This window comes from Meleagris gallopavo, chromosome 5, assembly GCF_905368555.1.
Source record: "Meleagris gallopavo chromosome 5, MGAL_WU_HG_1.1, whole genome shotgun sequence".
NCBI classification, from domain to species: domain Eukaryota; kingdom Metazoa; phylum Chordata; class Aves; order Galliformes; family Phasianidae; genus Meleagris; species Meleagris gallopavo.
Window position 1 is genome coordinate 8950037 of NC_139408.1, and position 22452 is coordinate 8972488.

General features: G+C 37.3%; 1 protein-coding gene across 3 annotated transcripts in view; it reads left to right on the forward strand.

Moving 5' to 3' along the window:
* DENND5A (DENN domain containing 5A) overlaps positions 1 to 22452 on the forward strand; it is a 62014-nt gene that overhangs the window by 31213 nt on the left and 8349 nt on the right. The window contains exons 6-20 of one of the 3 annotated variants that reach the window (XM_085224161.1): positions 4382 to 4699; positions 5521 to 5736; positions 6626 to 6860; positions 7293 to 7443; positions 8023 to 8116; positions 10179 to 10286; positions 11267 to 11398; positions 12055 to 12207; positions 13030 to 13134; positions 15366 to 15450; positions 16836 to 16920; positions 17893 to 18021; positions 19178 to 19299; positions 20693 to 20838; positions 21307 to 21425. In XM_085224161.1, the coding sequence (XP_085080287.1) occupies positions 4382 to 4699; positions 5521 to 5736; positions 6626 to 6860; positions 7293 to 7443; positions 8023 to 8116; positions 10179 to 10286; positions 11267 to 11398; positions 12055 to 12207; positions 13030 to 13134; positions 15366 to 15450; positions 16836 to 16920; positions 17893 to 18021; positions 19178 to 19299; positions 20693 to 20838; positions 21307 to 21425 (2198 nt within the window). The remainder of the gene's footprint in view (positions 1 to 4381; positions 4700 to 5520; positions 5737 to 6625; positions 6861 to 7292; positions 7444 to 8022; positions 8117 to 10178; positions 10287 to 11266; positions 11399 to 12054; positions 12208 to 13029; positions 13135 to 15365; positions 15451 to 16835; positions 16921 to 17892; positions 18022 to 19177; positions 19300 to 20692; positions 20839 to 21306; positions 21426 to 22452) is intronic. The other 2 variants (XM_085224159.1, XM_085224160.1) reach the window with 2 other exon arrangements.

A 22452-nucleotide genomic window follows, 5' to 3' on the forward strand; every position in this document is an offset into this window, starting at 1 on the left:
TTCTGGAAAAGACAAGCCTTTAAATTAGGACATGGCACCCTTTTTCCTTATTGTAGAGTCTCAGGAGAACTCACAGAATGACAGAGTCACAGAATTGTAGGGGTTGGAAGGGACTGCTAGAGATCATCGAGACCAACCCCCCTGCCAAAGCAGGTTCCCTACACCAGGTCGCACAGGTAGGCGTCCAGGTGAGACTTGAATATCTCCAGAGAAGGAGACTCCACAACCTCCCTGGGCAGCCTGTTCAGTGCTCCGTCACCCTCACCATGAAGAAGCTCTTACGCACATTCGTGCGAAACTTCCTATGTGCAGCTTATGTCCGTTTCCCCTCGTCCTGTCTCCACGTACCACTGAAAAGAGACTGGCCTCACCGCTATGGCCGCCACACCTCAGATATTTATAAACCTGGATCAGGTCCTCTCTCAGTCGTCTTTTCTCAAGGCTAAACAGACCCAGTTCACTTAGCCTTTCTTCATAGGGGAGATGCTCCAGGCCCTTCACCAACTTTGTGGCCCTCCGCTGGACTCTTTCCAAGAGATCCCTGTCTTTTTTGTACTGGGGAGCCCAGAACTGGACACAGTACTCCAGATGAGGCCTTACCAGGGCAGAGTAGAGGGGGAGGATCACCTCCCTCGACCTGCTGGACACGCTCTTCTTAATGCACCCCAGAATGCCATTGGCCTTTTTGGCCACGAGGGCACACTGCTGGCTCATGGCCAACCTGTCGTCCACCAGGACGCCCGGGTCCCTCTCTGCAGAGCTCCTCTCCAGCAGTTCATCCCCCAGCCTGTATTGGTGCATGCAATTATTCCTCCCTAGGTATAAGACCCTACACTTGCTTTTGTTGAACTCCTTCCTTATGTGAGAATGTTGTGTCCTTTCATGTAATACTGTACTCTTGAAGGGGCATGCAGCAACTGAAGGTTTTCTTTTGGTCATAAGTTAGTACCTTAGCAGTAAATTAAAGAATATTTAACTGATGCTTTTTTTCCCTTGCATTTCAAAATAAATTGAATTTGGAAGCCCCTCTGTCCTCCCCTATATTGCTGTAGTGTAATAACATTGTGGGGCTAACTGTTTTGAAGCCTGTTACTGGCTGTTTATTTACTCTGGATTTCACTTTTAGAGAAATAATGATTTGGTGTCTCTTGAACTACTTGTGAAGTGAGGTATCTTTGCTGTTTCTGTTCCTTGGGGATCACGATCTTTTCAGAAGTACACATACAGGGATGATCTCAGTCTCCTGAAGCTAAGAGAGGCTAAAGCCTCCTACTGAATCTACTTTGTTTTCATTGCTCAAGGTAATTCTTTATCTTATGAGTTATGGACCATGCTCTAAATAAATGTAGTGTCCCAAAAATATTCTTTATTTCTCTATAGAGTTTTGCTGTACAGCATTTCCATGTTTCTAAATGCTTCTATATAGGGCCAGTACTGGAAAATGTGGTAATAGCTGTATCATCAGTTAATGGCTTAAAATGTTTAAACTGTGTGTGTATTGCTCTTAAGGAGAAATGCCTCAAGAAAGGATGTTTAACTGTTGGAATAACTTGTCATATGAACCCAAATGCTTATAAGTAATTCTACCAAGTATTTATTTCAGCTCTTTCTTCATTGGAGGGAGTTTGTTTTCAGTCTGTAGACTGCAATCTCTTTGTTAGTAAGGTTAGTATTTTGTCACTCTTTGGCCAACCTCTCTTTAGATAGAACCAAGGCTAACTAAGAGTGATGTTCTGTGTTAAGATAAAACAAACAAAAAAGTAAAGTCGAATGGCAATAATTAAAGATTAAAAAGAAAGTAATGCAATTAAACTCTTAGAGTTTCTTAATGAGTTTGTTCTGCTGTTCCTCAGACAGTTTGTGACCAATTCGCTGCTTTTCTTCTTTCCTCGAAGTGACTAGCAGGCACTATGCCTAGTTTTAATGCTTCATTTCTCTAGTATCTTGAAGTGCTTGCAGTGTTCCTAATTTGCTGACTTAGTTTAATGATAACTAAAATTCATGTGTACAATGGGGAATCTTGAAGTTCTTAAAAATGAGAGTTCTAGTGTATGTACTGTCCTTTTGTGCTAAATGTTTCTTTGGATGAGGAGCAGGTGCAGTCTGCATGCATCCCTAACTTACCACTGGAGATGCTTTGCCAGGTGTGCATACCAGCACCTGCTGCTTGAACAGTGTTGATGCTGAGAGAAATCTAAACTATGATGTCTGCCCTATTTGAAAAAATAAGAGCTATTTTCCAGGGTACACCACACAAGTTTCAGCATTAAAGTCTTTGTTCTGTTTATTTGCTTTGCATTCTTTTGCAACACCTAATTACACTTACAATTTAACTTACAGTAAAGGATCTGTACAAGAAATTCTTAACTGTTTTATATGCATTCCTTTGATAGTAAATTAATCCCAGTGTTCAAGTACTAGAACATCAGGAAACTAAGATATAGAAGGCTTCTACGTACCTTTGTAATTATGAGCAAGATCACAGCAGAGCATAAATTGGACTGTCATGCAACATTTTATACAAATCCAGTATAACATGTTCTCCTGGTTTCTTCTGGAACAGAGCTGAATTTTCCTTCATAGTGTCTGCTATGGTGCTGTGTTTTGGCTTTAGGAGAAAAGCAATGCTGATAACATGGTGATGTTTTAGTTGTTGCTGAATGGTGCTGAGCCAAGAATGTTCCAGTTTCTGGGTGTCTTATACTGTCCTGCCAGCAAAGGTGCTGGGGGGCACAAGCAGCTGGGAGGGGACAGCTGACCTGAACTGGCCAAAGGGATATTCCATGCCATATGATGTGTGAAAAAGCCTTGAAGAATGGTGGGGAATTGGCTGGGTTAGCAGCCAATACTCAGGGTCTGCCTGGGAAGCCATTGGCAGGTGGGGTGCAATTTTTTGCATCACTTGTTGTGTGTGTATGTATTATTATCATTTGTTATTATCTTTTTTTTTTTTTTCCGTTCTTCCTTTTCTTAGTTTTTATCTCAAGCTGCAAAATCTACTTTTTTTTTTTTTTTTTTTTTTTCATTCTTTCTGCCATTGCACTGGGGTGAGTGAGCAAACAACTGTGTGGTACTTAGTACCTGCCAGGTTAAACCATGGCACATATCCCTTGAATTTTTCCTTTAAGAATTTAGCTTTGTTTTTTAATTTTGATGTTGGAGTTCTGTAAATCAAACAGAGCAAATGTGTTATGTTTTGAGAATTGGCATCCTAACTCTGTTCTGATGAAATACCAAGAGAGCCGAGTCTATCACAAATATTAGATGTATGTCTTCATGGCAGTTTACTTAGACATAAGGATCTCAGCAGGTGCAGATTATCCTAGTTGACTTGTGATCAATCTCACAGCAAAATCTTTAAGAACTGCTTTGTCCTTACTAACACTATGCAGTTTGTGTACATTGCTCTGATAGCTGGGATTGCCCACAATTCATTTAGTGGGAGGTAAATCTCTTCAAATTCTTTCTTTCCTATTAAATTCTGAGAGTGCTTTCATCCTTCTGGACATACTAAGCCTGACCCAGGTACAGGACCTTGCATGCGGCCTTGTTGAGCCATGTGGGCCCACTTGTCAAGGTCTCTTTGAATGGCATCCTTTCCCTCCAGTGTGCTGAATGTAATGTCATATCATGTCATGAAGTAGGTTTGGCAGTGCAGAAACCAAAAGGGGAAAAAAAAACCTCACAAATATAGGGTGAGGTAAATCTTTGATAGATGCATAGCTTTTTTTTTTTTTTTAATAATGTTTTGGAAGCTATGCCAGTGAGTTATTGTTCTTTTTTCCCCCTATCTTTAGTAAATGACAGAGATTGGAACAGGAGAACAGATCTTGACCTATTAACTCAAATTTTATTTTTATTTTTTCTCTTGAAATAAAAAATCTGAACTTCAAGGAATCAAAGCAGTTCTCAAGAAAAAAAAAGAAGATAATTTTAGTGCAGCTTCTGCAATGTCATACACCTTTCAGAATGAAATTCACCAAGTTTTAGAAGAGTGGGCTTATAATATGAGCAACAGGCAGGAACTCGTATACGTATGCATGTGCTAGTTAAAATCTAGCCAGATATGTCTTTGTGAACAAAATCGCACACTTGTATCTAATAGATGCTACATTCTGTTTTGTACCTAATAAACAACTTTAAAAATGAGTTGTATTTCTTGACTTCTTAGAAGATACAGAAATGTAGGCTTCGTGGTACTTTTCTCAAAGCCAGCCAGCCAGCTCAGTTATGGTTGGGCCTGGCTGTTTTACAGAATATTTACAGAATAACCAAGCATGCAAATGTATCTGATTTTTCTAGCTAGCACCAAAACCAAAGATAAATATAACATGACCCTTGTGCATATTCTAATGTTATTCTATTCTGAATTAAATCCTAGGCTAACCTTTGCTTTGTGGATGTAGACAACCATTTCATCGAGCTGCCAGAAGACTTGCCCCAGTTCCCAAATAAGCTTGAGTTTGTACAGGAAATTTCAGAGATACTAACGGCTTTTGGAATTCCTCCTGAGGGAAATCTTCATTATAGTGAAAGTGCTTCAAAGATGAAGAGCCTCAGAGCATGTGACCTGGTTTCTGATAAAAGAAATGGGAACGTAGCAGGATCACCTTTGAATTCCTATGAGCTGCTAAAGGAAAATGAGACCATTGCAAGACTCCAAGCACTGGTTAAAAGAACAGGTGTGAGCCTAGAAAAGGTAAGCTACAGGTACACTCTGAGGACTTGCAGCAACGAAGGTCTGAAGTGATGGTAAAAAGACTGGGTTTGCCTTCACTAGAAAGAACATAATTTAACATGTTCACAAACCTTGTGCATGAGATGGATGAGGATTCAACTCTACAGCACCTATGGAAACTTTTGGTAGCTTCTAAAGTGTTGGTTTTTTGTTTTGCTTGTTAGTTTTGGCCAAGATAATGCACTTAAAAATATATCTTGCCTTGTTTCTTTTTAGTTTTAAGATTTATAATAAATTTATGTTACTTTCTCATGATTTACATAGCTAAAACTGTCATTGAAGTTGAAATTCAACCTTGTTTGCTGCAGTTATCTTTCTCGTTATATGTGATTTTACTTGAGCATTATCTGCTTGCCATAGTGCATGAGTAGTGAATTCTTGTGGCTTTTTTTGGTACGTAATTGCTATCAAAACTAATATGAACAGAGTATCCAAATCTTACATTGCTCTTTTTATAAACCTTAGCCCACGTGATGTCTTAAAAAAATGCATTTTATTTCATTAGAGATTATTCTGGGCTGTGTAGTGAGGAATAATGCATTATGCTGCTAAGGATTTAGGTTGCAAGAAATGGACCAAAACAAGCTGTGTGTCTATTGATTGTGCTTAGCTATTCATTTCAAAGATTTACGAATGAACCTGTAACAATATTTTGCTTGGACTTAAATCACATACATACGTCTATCTGTCAAATGTTCTTGTACACCCAGAATACCTGACAAAGCACCAGTAGATAAACATGCTTCGTGTGTGTGTGTGTGTGTGTTCCCTTACTTCCATAGCTGGAGGTGCGAGAGGAGACCAGCAGCAAAAAGGATCTTAAAATTCAGTGTGATGAAGAGGAATTCAAGATTTACCAGCTGAATATTCAAATTCGTGAAATTTTTGCCAACCGCTTCACACAGATGTTTGCTGATTATGAAGTATTTGTCATTCAACCCAGTCAGGACAAAGAATCTTGGTTTACAAACAGGGAACAGATGCAAAACTTTGATAAAGTAAGTTGTAATAACAAGACAGAATTCTATTTAGAAGCTATTAGAATATCTAAGTTTAAGATTTTTTTTCACTGGGTCGTAAAATGCAAAACAGTACTTTCAAAGTTGTAATTTCTTCTACAAGTTCCAGTGTTCCTCAAAAAAGACACAGCTATGTATTATTCAGAAAAAGTAGTTACATGCACACACTTGAAGATGCTCTTTTAAGGATGCTGTAAAAAAAAAATAAGTTGCTTAGAAAGTCTCACTTTATGACTAACATCTGCATTATTAGTGAAAGTGGTTTCTTTTTTTTTTTTTCTATTTTTAACCAGAAGTATTGCTGAATATGTTCATGAATAAAGTCATGATACCACACAACACTGACATATATGTGTGCCAACTGTATCCTACGTCTTTACTTGTGAAACACGAGACCTAGCTCTTCAAATTTCATTAGTATGTTCTTTGTTGGAGATCAGATGTTTGTCAACAAGATTGGCAGTGTGAGTGGAGGTTATGTTGGGTCACTACTTGCTAAAAGGCTAATCAGGTTTCCTTCGGGTCACATGGAAAGATTCTCATCAGCTTTGAGCCCCTTCAGAAGTGTGTAATATTCACAGCTGTAGCACTGTTGATGCAGGTTGCTGGGATTCAGTTGTAATTTTTAGAAATTTAAGGGAATACTAAAATCACAGCTTAAAAATTACTGTGCTGTATTGTAGGTGAAGATCTCATCTTCTCTGACTGTTTTGAGGATTAAGCTGGAGTGTGGTATAAAACTAGGCTTTAAATGGATTCAAAGCATTTTAATGCATGATTCTAATCTTTAATGCATGATTAGATAAATTAGGTTTTGTTGGCTATATCTCTTAGGACTCCCAAACATTCTTATTTCTTCTTCTGTTAGGCATCTTTCTTGTCAGACCAGCCTGAGCCTTACTTGCCCTTCCTCTCAAGATTCCTGGAGACACAAATGTTTGCATCTTTTATTGATAATAAGATTATGTGCCATGATGAAGATGATAAGGATCCTATTTTGAGAGTATTTGATTCAAGAGTGGATAAAATTAGGCTGCTGAATGTTAGAACACCGACTCTCCGCACATCTATGTATCAGAAATGCACAACCATTGATGAAGCTGGTAAGAGTAATAAGCCCCTTTCTTGAAGCTTCGGAAAACACAGCTAGTCAGTGCTATTTGTTGTAGATATTAAGTTCAAGTTAAGCAACAATTCATTTTTTAAAAATGAGGTATGAAGCTTAAGTGGTGAACTAAATGTTATATAGGAAGCTGAGATTAAGTTCACCAAAGGGTAATTGAAATCAACTATTTTTCTGCATGCTTTGTGTAGAAAAAATGGTTTGACCTTAAGAAGATACACATTGTTCTCCTTTTGGTGATGATTCTGTGATGCTTCACGTGCTCATGTATTACCGTACCTGTTGGGGTTCATGAGAAACTCTTGTCTCCTTAAATTTGAGATCTCCTTTTAATTGAAGAGATGTGATTATAGATTAATGTCTCCTTAAGATCGGTGTTTAATAAAAAATTCTAACTTTCTTACTATTTCAGAGAAATCAATTGAGTTAAGACTAGCAAAAATAGATCACACAGCAGTCCATCCACACTTGCTGGACATGAAAATTGGACAAGGGAAGTATGAACTTGGATTTTTTCCCAAACTTCAGTCTGATGTTCTATCCACTGGACCAGCAAGCAACAAGTAAGCTTTGACAGTGGGTTCTGGATCTTTGAGAAATCATAGAAATAGTACTAAAGCAGACATACTGAGAAGCAAATTCAGTGTTTTCTTTTTTCAAAATGAGAACAGTTCAGAAGGGTAGTATTTGTGTTGGATATGGCAGATTTTTTTTGTTTGTTTTAAATCTAGACTTCTAGAAGGAAATTTACTTTAGAAAACCCAATTATAATTGGGATAGTTCTGAGTGACATTTAACTGCTGTTGGTATAAAAGCAAATCTTACTGGAACACTGTTAAGAGCTAGCAAATGTGTTAGGATATCTTCATATAGAAACTTCATTTGAAGAGGAAAAAGGTGCAAGCTTTAACTGGATATCATAAAGAAATGGAAAAGTACGACACAAATGTATGTAGTATGATAGGAGTTACTCTGGTTGCTCAAGGTTGGTTGCTTCTGCTGAGATTTTGTGTGTATTTGCAGCCGTGCTTTATCTTCCACAGTTGTACTCAACATACAATGAGACAAACTTCTTATTTTTCCCATTACCCTTCCTCTTTACCTAGCTCTTGACATTTGCTGACAAAGTCCTCTATCTGTAGGTGGACAAAGAGAAATGCTCCTGCGCAGTGGAGGCGGAAGGATAGACAGAAGCAGCATACAGAGCACTTGCGTCTTGACAACGATCAGAGAGAGGTACAAGCTGTTCAACTGTAGAGATCTGATTTTATTTTTATTTCTAGTTTTGTTTTTTCCTAATTGCCTGAATAATAGTCTGTAGCATTCATGGAAAGTCTATACAGTTACTTACAGTTTATCTCTGCTTTCCCATATTTGTACAAATGAAGTACCCCATCCTTAGCAAACCAGAATGACTTAGTTTCTGAATTCTAAAATTTTGGCGATTTTTACTCCCATCTCATGACAAATTTTTTCATCCCCAACACAGGTGAGCTCCCTGATAATGTTGTCATGCTCACTTAAGTTTTTTAAAAAGGGTGGGAGAATTAATCAAAAGACTTTTAGTCATCTATTTCCTGTTTCTACGTAACTTTGTGTATTTGATAGAGGAAAAATAAGCACCTTTGGAGTGTGGTTTATTTCCTAAAATCCTAAAATCAAAAGTATTGTCTCTTGGAATTGTGTGTTTCTTTATGTGGACCATGAAGGATGTCTTAAGGTGACAAACTGACGTGCAACCTTATGCTAAGGTGCGGAAATGTGGACCCCACCAATACCATTGGGTTTGTGTCTGCTTAGTTTTACATCACATGGTCTATAGGTATTAGTTCTTTTGTTTGATTTTACAGTGGGTCTTGTACTTAAAGCGTTTTGCCATGATATGTACTTCTCCCTACTCTGATTTGTTGAAGAAAGAAAGCATTCACTATGAAAGGAAGAGACTGGAGGGGGGCTAGTGCTTCACTATTGCAGCATTTCTCTGAAGACATCTTGCCAGCTCTACTTGGATGTAGTGCACTTACAGAACACCAGCCAGCACTGTGTAGAGATAGCAACTGGGTTTTGGAGCTGAATAGCTGTATTGGCAGCGCAGAACTCCGATGCTGACATAGCCACTTTTGGAAAAAACAACTTCTCTCATCACTGCTCCTACAGCTGACGTTGCTTTTCTATGTGGTGGAGGCACTTTGAAAGATCTGGGTGATTTGGACTCGTTAGAGTACAGTTTCTGATTCATATGATACAATCTGTAAGCTGTTACACTGGAATTTGCTATAAGGGTGATTCTAAGAATAGTCTATTTTAAAAATATCAGGATTGATTTGTGCTTAGTAACCCCAAATACTTACTTTTTTAAAAGTATGTAGTTTATTGAAGATAATATGCTCTTGCATTGTTAAATGTCTTCAGAAAAGCATCACTTGGAATTTTAATGTAATCTTGCATCTGTTAGGTTAATGTTGAAATGAAATAATTTCTTTGTTCAGTTTCATGTTTTATGGTAGAGGTGAGTTTAATTACCCTTCTGTAAGGGTAAGTGTTACTTATTTCCAGTGTTTCCTCATTGGTTTGTGAAAGCTTTAATCAAACGTAGTGTCATCTGTGACCATGCACTGGAAGAATGCCTGTGTAATGAGAAAAGCTGCAAGTAATTGCTGGTTTTGCTCAGATAACTCAAAAGTATTTTTAATATAGAATTTGCAGAAGTGAGCAATAATTGATTTGTAACCTCATTATTGCTTTTGAAATTTTAATGTTTAGCGCATGTGAATTTAGGAGATTTTAATTAGGTGATTGCAAAGATAAAAGGGCTTTATGCTGTACTTGTTAATTACGTTACACTGCTCGGATGTTCACCCCTTTCCCAGGTGAATCGGAGACTTTCATATTAAGCCCAAAGAATGGGGAGGGAGCTCTTCTGAGATAAATGCTGAGGATCAGGCTTGAGCAGGAGGCAGCGGTTGCAGAATGCAGCGTTATAAGTCTTAGACAAATTGAAGTTTTGAGACAGTCAACGAAAATCCATGTCAGTGAAGCTTAGTGGCTTCTCAGTTGCAAATATTTGTACACAATAGAAGGCATAGTTTACACCAATCTAACAATTGAACATCAACTCTTCTTTTTTCCTTTCAGCTTTGTTACTTATTATGTTTACTGCCTTGAGAATTCTGCATTGTGTTATGTCTTCATTCTTTTCTCCTTTTCTGTTTTGCATGCTTGCTCTTGTTACTTTGTACGTGCTTACCAATGCTTTACATGGTTTCTTTGATTTTTTGCTACCAACTTGTCCTGCCAGCACCTGGACTTTTCCATGCCAGAGCTTCAGTTGCAGTTATGTTTAGACTGGGACCAGCATGATTGGCCCTTCATGCCCTCTATAAAATCTGTATCAGAACATTATCTGGTATGTCAAGTGCACAATATGAATGTAAGCATAGTTCTGGATAAAGATGCATAGTTTTTATCAGCTCTTCAGTACAAGACTGGAAAGGGAGTCATTTCCCTTCTTTGCTAAGGTTGCATTGTGTTTGATAAATGAAATTGACTGTTAACTGACTTTTCAGTTGATTGTTATTTCAGTGTAGATAAGCTAGATAAAGTTTTTACTAATCTGAAATATGTACTAATCCTGAGTATTCTGTCAGTGCCTGTATAGGATCTTATCTTTTATTCACAGCTAGCTATGCTCCATCCAATCTGTCATCAGCAGTTTTTTAAAACATTTCTCAAATTGTCCTCTCTGAGGGAAAAACAATGGTAACACCTTGATGGTAGAAACAGGAGCATTGTTGCTCTTTCAGATGTAGTCCAGAAGATGATTTTGCTCTAAATGCAGATGATTCACAGCTGAAAGCTGCTAGTAGCATTTTTCAGCTGCTTCCTCTAAGTCTGAGATGGTGGGCAAGAAACAAGAGATCTGCAGAAATGAGTACAGGTTACAGATGTTGTCAAAGTCCAGGCAGAGTTTTCTTGCAGTCCACCTGTAGACCACAGTCTGCCATTTGAATTGTCTTGGTCTGGGTAATTATTGCCAGCTTGCATTTTATAGAAGAAAAAAAATGGTGTAACTATTCTCAGTATTGCAGGGATTCACTGAATTTCTATGCATCTAAATATCCTTGGCAGTTTGTATTGTGTTTTTGTTGTTCCGTAATGTGTGTTCCAATAGTAGTTAATGTAAGTGGAGATTGAGTGAAATTACACATTAAGAGTCCCTGCTCAATGTTATGCTGAATATAAAGAGGGGACTCTTCTGGAAGAGACTATGATCTGTTCCTCCTCATTGTACTGAGGTGGGTTGTAAATATGGATTTACTTCCTCTTGGCGCAGTAGGTCTCACTTGCACTTTTATCTGTTTTTATCAATTTTGTGTCCCAATACAGAAGTATATCCAAGAAGCCAGGAACTTGGGCAGCACTATTCGGCAGCCAAAGCTGTCAAATCTCTCTCCATCAGTAATTGCACAAACTAACTGGAAGTTTGTAGAAGGCTTGTTGAAGGAATGCCGAAATAAGGTAACTCAGAGAGTACTTCTGTTCTCATATTTGTCATTTGAGGACCATCTTGTGTGCAGTACATTTGAACTGCCTGCTTTTCTGCCATGTGTCTCAGCTTTATCTATTTACCCAATTTTTTTTTGTATAGTGGTGAATTCACAAAGAAAGAACATACTTAAAAATCCAGCTAGGAGAGGAAATTGATCAAATAGACAGACTTACAGTGGAGAATGTAAAATGATAGATTGAATATTCTGATGAGTTTTTATCATTCTGCTGCCTATGTCTATTTTAGCATATTTAATTTATCGCATATGAGACTATATTATTAATCAAGAAAGAATATACCAAAAGTGGAATTCGTCGTGAAAACGTAGAGCTGTATTACAGGATCTCGCTGCTTGGCAGTTAATATGTCAAATTTTGGCCCACTGTTCTGGTTATTCAGATTACTCACCCTTGTGAGAAAGTTGGCTCAACAGCAATCAACACTGGTGCTGCCGTGGCTTGAAAAAAGGATAAAAGAAATGAAGTCCAGCACAAGTTACTACATATGCTCAGTTATTCTACCAAATCATTGTTATTGTATGTTCCCTTGTTTATTTAAGAAATGTGAGTGATCCTAGAAGTTCCTTTGAAAAGAACTAACTCTCTTTTGCTCCGTCATTTTCAAGACCAAGAGGATGCTAGTTGAAAAAATGGGACGAGAAGCTGTGGAGCTAGGTCATGGTGAAGTGAATATCACAGGTGTAGAAGAGAATACCCTAATAGCTAGTCTGTGTGACCTCTTAGAAAGGATATGGAGCCATGGTCTGCAAGTCAAACAGGTGAGAAACAAACATTCTTGCATGTTCCAGGGCATACTTCCATAAATTCACACTTTCCTGTTTTCAGAGGATACCTAGTGTGTGTGTATATAGATGCATTAAATACTTGACACTTTTCAGTATCAGTCAACAGTCTGTTATGTATCAGTCTTTCTCAACCTTCTGCTCTGGGGAAGGTGCAAATACATATGTAGATGTGTTCCACAGATGGCTTTTTAAAAGACTTTCTTTCCAATTTACCTGTTTGTTTTGTTTTGTGATGGTGGTGGTGGTTGTTTTTAATAGAACAGTAAATAAAAATATATCTGTGTTCTTCTGTTATTGAAGTTGAATAGGATTTAATGCAATGTATGCTAAATGCATTGTTGGTAGGATATGATATGGGAACTTTATGTTGTGAATAGTCATTTGGTTTTTAAAAGTAAAAGCCATGCTATTTTATTGATGAATGGTCTAGAGATAGTTAAAACAACTAGTTAGACTTGGTGCTTTTCATGTGAAACAAGTAGCGGATTGTCACTTAGTGGGATCAGGTGGAGTTTTACTGGCCTTTATCCTCTCCTCATTTGTACAAATGCATAACAAGGAAAGTAATGATTTGTAACATTTCTCTTTCCTTTTCTTTTCCTTTTTTTTAAAAACAAAAAAAAGTATTTGCAGAATAAGTGTACATAATCCAGACAACTGTAATTCAGTATTTCTTTCCCTAGCACTCAAACACCAGTGTTTAAATCTGCTCTCCTTCAGACTTTTATAGCACTAGTTTCTCTATGTGAAGATTTATCATGTGACTCTCTCCCTTCCCTCTTGTATATTACTTAGGATAGAAGCTGTACTGCTTTCGTCTTAGAAGACAGAGCATCAGTATACTCTGCTTCAACTCAGATTTGGGCCTTTCAGACCACCAGACGGCCAACCCTACATAAGGTTATTGCTTTGGATTGATTGCAGATGTTGGCAAACAGTGCTGAATGGTGGAATAAATAGAGTGATGGAATATAATAGAGGCCTGATGGAGGAAATGCTGTGCGTCTAATACTATGATCCACAGTAAAAAAAAAAAAATACGCTACTCATTCTCTGTGTAGTCTGGCCTTTATTAAATATTCAAAGCTGGCTGTTTCATACATTGATTTTACTTTATTTTTCAATAATGAGCCATGGAAGACTCTTCTTTCTCAATTGACGATAGTAATGAGGATGATTTTTCCTTCTACCAGTCCTTGCTTTTATCTCTTCCCTCCCGATGAACCCTTACAGTCCAATGCTTTTTAACAACTGATTTTTCCACGTGCAAAGTGAATCTGCACCTTCCTTTGCCCAAAGCAACGTGGGGGGAGTTGTAGAAGACCTTGATTATTCCCTTGCCTGTTTTCTGTCCCACTGCTTTCCTTAGGCTGCCTTCCTTTCCCCTTTAGAAATAGTTGGCATCATCATTGCTATTTGAAGTTAAAGGAGAGTAACATGATGGTAAAGGAAGTGAGCAGATATATACTGCATGAGTTCTTACATTCATTATGATTGTTGACATCTATTTGCTGCAGGATCCTTTGTTTGCTGCTTTATGTGATCTGTTGCAGTTCTCTTTGCCATGGCAGCAAGATGCTGAATATTAGACTGTGCATGTGTGTGTTTATTCAAATAAAGATCATTTTCAGTGTAACCATTCCCTAGTGATATTTTCATAGTCTCTTTTTATATTTTTGTAAGACTCACAGTTTTTGGCTTCCCGTGTTGGATCTGTCAGGTATTGAGGCGCTGAGCTTCTCTGAATTCTTTTGATAACTTCATCACTAAATGCATATTTTTAATATATTTATCTCAATGCAGATATAAAAGGCAATTTCTGCTTTATCTTCTGGAGACATACTGCTTCATTTTGGGGTAGATGTAATGTCTTGAAATAAGCCTTTAGTAGTACTGTAGAGAGCTGTGGGATTGAATTGGTTAAAAATGTTTAAAGATTTAAATTGTTTATTGTTATTTTTTAACTTTCAGAGTTGAGTTATAATTACAGCATTTCAGGAAGGTACTCACATGATTTTTGGGTGACACTGATAGTACTGAATGGGCAACTCTTGCTTTACTGTCATGGTTTCTTTCTGCACAAAATTGTAACTAAAAGCCTGGCTTTATAATGACTGTTTTTCTGAAATGTAGAATTGCTAAATATTTTCACCTAACATAGTAATTTAGGAAGATAATAGCTAATAGTAAGCAATTTCCTTTGTATATCAGTCCAATTCATCTGCTGGAGAGACCCTGCTCAAATAATGCTCCTTTCTGTAGCTTTGATACCTTTGATTTATCATGCAAAGTATTTTAGGACGAGTCCAAGAATCTCAAAATTTGTCCATGAAAAATTTCCTGCCTTCTATTTTAAGCCCCCAGAGGTTGATAATGTGCGAGATGCACCTTTTAGCATTATTTGTCAGATTTGTCTTGACCTAAATACTGCATCCCAGACTTTAAAGTTGTTTTTATAAAGTATAGAACTGCAGCCTGTCTTACTGACCAGCTCTTGTTGTCTGTCTTATGGTTGTTTTGTGTGTGTGGTGTGTGTGTTGTGTGTGTGTTATTGGATTTTTGTTGTTGTTTGTTACTGTGTTTGTAATTGTCTAGGTTGTTTGCTTGATGAAATTGAGGGAGATCTTATGAGATTCTGAAAACGTGCATCTGTAGCCCTGAATTACCCTGATGGGAACAGGTGTGCAAAAGACAAAAGACTTGGTGTGGGTGTGAGATAGTTTACTCAGGCTGGTTCTGTGTCTCTTGCCAGCTCACTGCTGGAGGTGCAGGGAGGAAGAACTGCATAAGAATGGTGACAGTCTCAGACTGAAAATTCTGCTTATGCATTAAGTTTTATAAGGCTTCAAATGTTTTCATCTCATGTCAATAACCAGTGACAAATGAAGCTCAGCTGTTATTGGAATCATTAGATCCCGATAGTTTTTGACTTTGTTTTTCTTTCTCATCCTCTTTACAGCTCCCAAGCACCTGCAACTTTTGTCTTTTTGTGTTTGTGTCTAATCAATGAGGACAAACGTATTTGAAGCTGATACTTTCTATGATGATTTAAACTTTTTTGTTCAGCTAGTAGTTATTTTTTTTAATTGAGATCCTGTATGTCACAGTAACTAATATATTTTTAATTTTAGGGGAAGTCTGCTTTGTGGTCTCATCTGCTACATTACCTTGAAAACAGGCAGAGGAAAACAACATCAGGCAGTTTCAGTACCTCAGGTAAGATTATCTTCTCCTAGAAGGTGATAATAAAAAGAAACAACTACTAAGGTCTGCTTGCAGATTTGCACCGTCCAAATTATTTCCCTGGACATAGCCTTCACTTAAGGTAACTGAATCCAGCATTCTGTTTGCTACAGAATTAATATGGACATGATGTATTGTCTCAGTATATCTTGTGAAAAGTAAACTTATTTGGATTGAGCCTACTTATTTGTGATTGCAGTATTCAGACACCAGGAATATCTGGTGCTTCAGAGATGCATTAAAATGGATCTGCTCCATTGTAAAATCCTCTGTATGACTCCTAGTCACTGCCGATTGGCAAAGCATATTATGTCATAGATAGGGTTAGGGGAACACATGGAAGCACAGAATTGTGTTATACTGTATTTAAAAAAAAAAAAAAAAGAATAATTAGAAAATTCAAAACACGCTTAAAAAATGCATTGTAAGATTTGACATAAGTGTTGTATTAAAAGTAATATTGCACATAATATCTGTTGGTTATGTTTCCCCAGTTGGAGACATAAGGTATAATTTGTGGACAGAATAATGGATTTTTATCAGGTTTTGGATTTCTTTTTTTTTTTTTTTTTTTTTAAAGTTGTTTTAAGCAAATTGCTTAGCAGGACTAGCATGCCCAAGGCCCTGAAAGTATTAGGGTCTCCCGAACGTCCCTTGTTCTTGCACACAGGGCTTTTTTTTTTTTTTTTTATATCAGATGGAAGGTAGCCCAGTCTTATGATTTTTTACTATCAGGGAATCAAGTTTGGGGACTGTAATATGTGGCATGATTCTAGAGTGAAATTTGATAAGAGTAGTAATGTTGCTTAAAACACAAAATGTGCTAGTTTAAAAACCAGTGGTGTTACAGGAGTGTGCAGATTGGTTGAACGTACAGTTGTGGTATACGAAGTAAAATACATGGTTTGAACATGGTTATCAAATCCCAGCATTGCCTTTCAGTTTGACCATGTGGGAAGAAAATAAGGAAGTCTGTAGAAAATACTACTTGACTGGTATTTGTCTTAAGCCAGTTGGTGTCATACCGGTTTCAGCTGAATTGGATCTCATTAATGTGTTAATGCTCAGCACGTGCTGATCTGTGTAAGCATCTTTTCTAGATATCATATTCTCTTTTCATTAGTCATGGAAATATGCCATGGTATCTTTGCAAAGCTGTAAATCACCAAAAAGAAAAAATTGCAGTAGGGACCACTACTTATGAGTCTTGACTTTTAAAATTAAACAAGCAAAAACAAATGACAAAAAAACCTACCCCTTTCTACATGCAACTTGGTGTTAATTTAACTTTTTTGTATTGATTTAAGAATCTTTAGGTGAATTTCTACTAACAGGAGATTCTGTCCTTTTGGATCTAGGAATACTTCTTGATTCAGAAAGAAGAAAGTCGGATACCAGTCCAGGCATGTCACCTCTCAGAATCTCTTTGGTCCAGGATATGAGGTGAGTTTGAGTTATTAAAAACAGTGCAGACGGAAAAAACTCCAAGAAATGTGCATACATATGTTGTGCATAATGGAAAGGCCAATACACCAAAATAGGGAAATGTGGGTGGAAACCTGCTGAAACATTTTGAAAGTCTGTAGTGCAACCTTCTCACTGACTTCTACAAAAGCATGTTTCATATTGAGGAGACTTGACTTTGTTATAGCTACTAGTTTATAGAAGTATCCTGAATCAGTTTTTGTCCTTTCATAATATTTTGTATTGTTTTATTTCCATAGAGACGTGGGTGTAACGTACGTATTTTCCTAATCATTTCCAAGTTGAGTTGCATAGCTTTAAGCTAAATCTTGCTTCTTAGTGAAGAAAGCATTTTAAAAAACTTGTTTAATGTAAATAAAAAAAAAAAAGAATTTGTCTAACATTAGCTGTTGCAGTATGAATAAGCATGCATAACTGACTTCTGCTACATGTCCTTTTTTCAGCACATCAAAAAACAAGATGCAGAACTTCTAAATTTAGCTTGAAGAATTTTTTTCTTTGCCAAAATATTTTTTTTGTAGGAAGAAGTGAATTGAGGTTTTTCAAGGGTCTTGCTCGTCTTTTCAAAGCATACACTTTGTATGTTTTATGTTAGAAAAGCTGTTTTTGAGCATTGAAAGACAGTATTTAATTTTCCAAAGCACACTGATGTAAATATTGCAGTGATAAGGTCCTTAAGTCATGTGAGGCAATGGGAATGCTTTAGAATTTTGTTAATAGAGTACTGCATTGCAGTTTTTTCCTTTTGAGATTCTTTTCCAGCTAGATACGCAAAGAATTGAGCTATTGTTGAATATTAAGGTGACCACATTTCTTTTTCCAGTAGTTTGCCTAGTATTTTGCATTCTTGGCAAAATCCCTTTTTCAGCCTAGCTTGGTTCAAAAGAGCTTTGAAAATTCTGGGTAATGTTTTTTGTTTTCTTCTTTCAGGCATATCCAGAACATTAGTGAGATCAAAACAGATGTTGGCAAAGCCAGAGCCTGGGTTCGTCTCTCTATGGAAAAGAAGTTGCTCTCTAGGCATCTAAAACAGCTGCTTTCAGATCATGAACTCACAAAGTAAGATGGTTTGTCTTGGCTAAAGCTTTTAAAAATTAATCCTATTTTGTTGTTTCACTTTGCAAACCCTGAAACGCCTGTTCTTTCTGCTTAGCAGTGTGCAGAAAGAATGGCAAAGACCAGCCTTTTAAGTGTGTCTGTGTACTAGTGTATGAGCTATTTAGTCATGATGATGTAATATTGGGGTTCTTCAGCTACATAATCAGTTCTGTCAGCTGTAGACTTTCTGCAGCTTTGAGCTGAGAACTTGAAAAATTGCTGGAGGCTCAGGGCTTAATTCTAAACTCAACTACTTTGCTGAGTCAAGGTTTTATCTTGGTCCTCTTTCTGTAACTGTGGAGTATACCGCTTTGCTTTCCTTAGATTGATTGTCCTTTTTCACAGTGCATGACAGTGAGTAGTGATTTTCTTTTATGATTATTGACCAATACTATTATTATTTATTGACTGCATAATTAACAGAAATAGTGGTGGTTGTCACGTGCAAGCGAGCCACTTTAAAAAGTATTTTCCAATCAAAATTAGTGCTTGTAATTTCTTGTAAAATCTTGTCAAGGTTTCACAGTTGCAGGTCTTGCAGTTAATTCTCTAATTTGATTGAGTAGTATATATAATTTTGTTTCCATTTACAATGCATTTTTCTACATAGTCTCTTCTAGTGAGAGAAGGCTACAGAGGTACATCTTTTGATATTTCCTTGTAAAAGAATTGCAGTTCTCTGTCATGTTGCAGTCCTTGCAAAGAATTTGCAACACAGGATTGAGGGAATAGTAGGAGTTTAAGCCACCTCAGCATGCATATGCTTTTGGATCTGAGGAACAGTAAAGTTTAAAAGATTTTTGACTGTCTCATTGTTATTTTCCTAAAGGCAATTAAAAGGAGCATTAAATTCATCTTTCTTTTTTTTAAGTATACCCATAGACCTTGCTTTCAAGTGGAGTCAAGTAGTGTGAAACATTGGTCTGATGCACTTGGAGATTTCAGACTTAATGTCTGCATAGCTTGGCATATTGAATTCTGTTGTCCCTACAAGTATCATTTTTCATTTGTAATTGCTTGCACATTCCTCATAGTTTACCTAATAAATATGCATAACAGAAAAAATTTCACTACAAGAATCCTGTACTGTGACAGATGATTTGTTTTGCTTTGTCAGAAAACTCTACAAGCGTTACGCATTCCTCCGCTGTGATGATGAGAAAGAACAATTCTTGTATCATCTCCTGTCATTCAATGCTGTTGATTACTTTTGCTTTACCAATGTTTTTACAACAATCCGTAAGTATTTGCTTTCCCTGGTACTCTGATCTACAGATTTGCTTGAGTAGTTACTCAGATTTATAAACAATTCTGAGCAATGTTCTTTCATGTAGTTGTTGTATTTTCTTTCTGGTATCCGTGAAATCTGTTGCTGTTCCTGTAATGCTTTCTGCTGGGCAGTAGTGTTCTTTCATGTGTTGCCAAAGGCATTTATTTCTAACTTGGTAAGTATACGCTGAGGAATGCCCCAGAACTCTGCAATGCAGAACCTTGCTAATAAGGTAGTATAACAAAAAAATTTAGCAAGGCTTATAAAACAGAGGGTGGATCTATGTGAGAGCACCCTTCTGTCCCCATGGTAAGAGCTAGCCTTGTATATTTGTTACAGTACGTGTCTGTGTGTATGAAAGACAAAGCAAGCAGAGAGATAAGCAGAATAGTTCTTGATCTTGTGGGCAAGTGCTGGACAACGCTACAGTCTGGTCTGCTGGATGCTCTCCAGTTGTTTCTTTAAGACCATCAGCACAGCAAATTAAAAAACATCTTAATTCACTCTTTAATGCCACAAGCATCAAACTTGTAAGAAAATCTAACCACCAAGTGCTTTCTTGAGGACACTGACAGCTAAAGAAATGTTGAGGGAGAAATGTATTAAATACTTCAGCTGAAAAGCCCTAACTCTAATCCAGTTATGCACTGTAAAACAAAGGCAAGGCAAATGGCCAGGAAACGCATTGACTATTCAGGTAATTGGGTTTTGTTACAAAAATAGTTTGGTTAATAGGGAGCCACATATGAGATACTATGTGATTGAAGAGCACATGTATTTCCTTCTGTTTTCTTAGTCAAAGAAGAGGCTGTAACGTAGGCACTGGTAGACCAGGGGACCTGAAATTTTGGATGTGTGTGGTGAAGGGGAGAGAAACTATATTGATTTTTAAAATGAAAACATCTTCAAGTTAGCATAATTAAGAGCAATGTGGCACATAGAAACTTGCAGCATTATAACTTGGTTATTAGCTGGGTGGTAATTCATGTCAGTTGTACCATGCGCATGCGCGCGCACACACACACTTTGGAGCTGGGCATTAAGTTGTTTGCTGAACTACAATGTAGTAGTAAATGGAAAATGATGTGGGACATTGTCCCATCCGTATTTCTTCTGTCATTTGATGGTGATTTGCTATCAGCTATACTTCTTGATCACTGTTATATGTATGTTTTCAATTGTCAATCAGTCTTTAGTGAGTGTTAGCATGATTAAATAGGAACTCTTACATTTTGTGTGTTTTGCTTTGTTTTTAATGTTTCAAGGCAGTGCAGCATTACCATATCTCTTTTTTATTCATTAGAGAGGTTCATAATTATCATTTTCCCACTTCAGAAGTGTTATTTTTTCTTGTGTTTGCAGTGATACCGTATCATATATTGATTGTTCCTAGCAAGAAACTTGGTGGCTCCATGTTTACAGCCAATCCTTGGATATGTATCTCAGGAGAACTGGGTGAAACAGGAGTCTTGCAGATTCCCAGGAATATATTAGAAATGACTTTTGAGGTATGTATTAAACAATATAAGAATGCTTTAAATGTTCTTTTTATTCAGTTCTTAACTCTCCCCTTGCTGTGTCATCTTAATGTACTTTTTGTATCTGTGGTCTGTGTGTGGTTAGTCACACATACCTCCTGTGCCTGTACATAGCAGATTTTATCTATAGATAATACCATGCTCAGAGAAAATGACTGACAATTCCTTCCTGTATTGATAGATAAGATTTCTGAAAAGATGTCGTTTATCTGATACTTTCTGCTGATCAAAACAGTATTAAAAAACCAAACACAATGAAGCAACACTGAACAGAAACAAAGCAGCTGATCCTTAAAAAGCTCAGCATCAGTCATGCAGTCAGAAAAGGAGAGCTGTGTTTCTGATGGCACATCTCAGCATGTTCTCCAGTAGTTTACTTATCCAGCATACCGCTCTCTCCTTCTGTTTACTCTGACCAATTCTTTGTTTAATTTGCAGTGCCAGAACTTGGGAAAACTGACCACAGTGCAAATAGGACATGATAATTCAGGGCTGTATGCCAAGTGGCTAGTGGAGTATGTTATGGTCAGAAATGAAATAACAGGGCATACTTACAAGTAAGTATCATCCTGACATTTCCTGTTGGGTAAGTAGAATTTATGCAGGAAGGTGGTATAGACAGGCTTGTTTGCTTAGAAAGGTCTTATCTCCTGGGACTCCATCTACAGAAGCTGCTACCTGAAGACGTATAAAGGTCGTTTAGCTTCTGGCATTAAACAAATCATGACTCTTACAAAATTAAACAGAATTTTCAGTTTGCACATGTCTACCCTCCAAGCATCGGTGGAGATGATGAGTTCACTGTTGTGCATCTTTAAAAGAACATGCCTTGAGCTCAAGGGAGAAATAGCAAGTTAGAGCTTGCTGCTTACCAAACATGGGTGGTGTTTTGAATTAAGGTTGAGCTTTCTAATTGTTAGAGAGGAAAACTTGAACACAAGCTGTAACGTAGTGGCTAATGAGTGTTTGCACAGTGAAAGTAAGGGAACAAGATTTAGAGTCGGAATTTAAACTCATTTGTCCTCATTTGTGTTAAGTGCAGCATGGTTTGATGCCTTGTCTTTTGTTTAGAGAAACTGTCAGGCTCATGTTGAGGAGAAACTAATGGATAGGTCCACTTAGTTCTTCATGAAAGCTTGTTTGTGATTAAATGGAGAGGCAAAATTATATTTTTGGATGCCATTCAGTTTTCTGCTTGGGCAAGTTAAACAGACATCAACACTGGTTCTCAGAAAGTGCTGATGAGCTAGTGAGCACAAGTGCTTTCTGGTGTCTGACTTGATATCTATCCCAATTTCAGTACATGTGTTGGTGATTTGGTATGTCAGTATACGTTGTTGGTTTCTTTTTTTGTAGCTTGCCTTCTGTGTTAAGTATTCAATAAAAGCATAGCTATATTTGCCACCCATCAGTACTTGGTAGTGGGTCTTTCATTTCTTCCCTCCACAGCCTCCAGGTCACGCACTGCATGTAAGACATGAGACAAATTCTGCCACTGTTTGTTTTGCAGGTTATCTAGTGCCAAAATTAAGATGAACATGGAGCAGAAAAACTGTTTTACTTTTGCTCCCCCTGCTGGCAAAA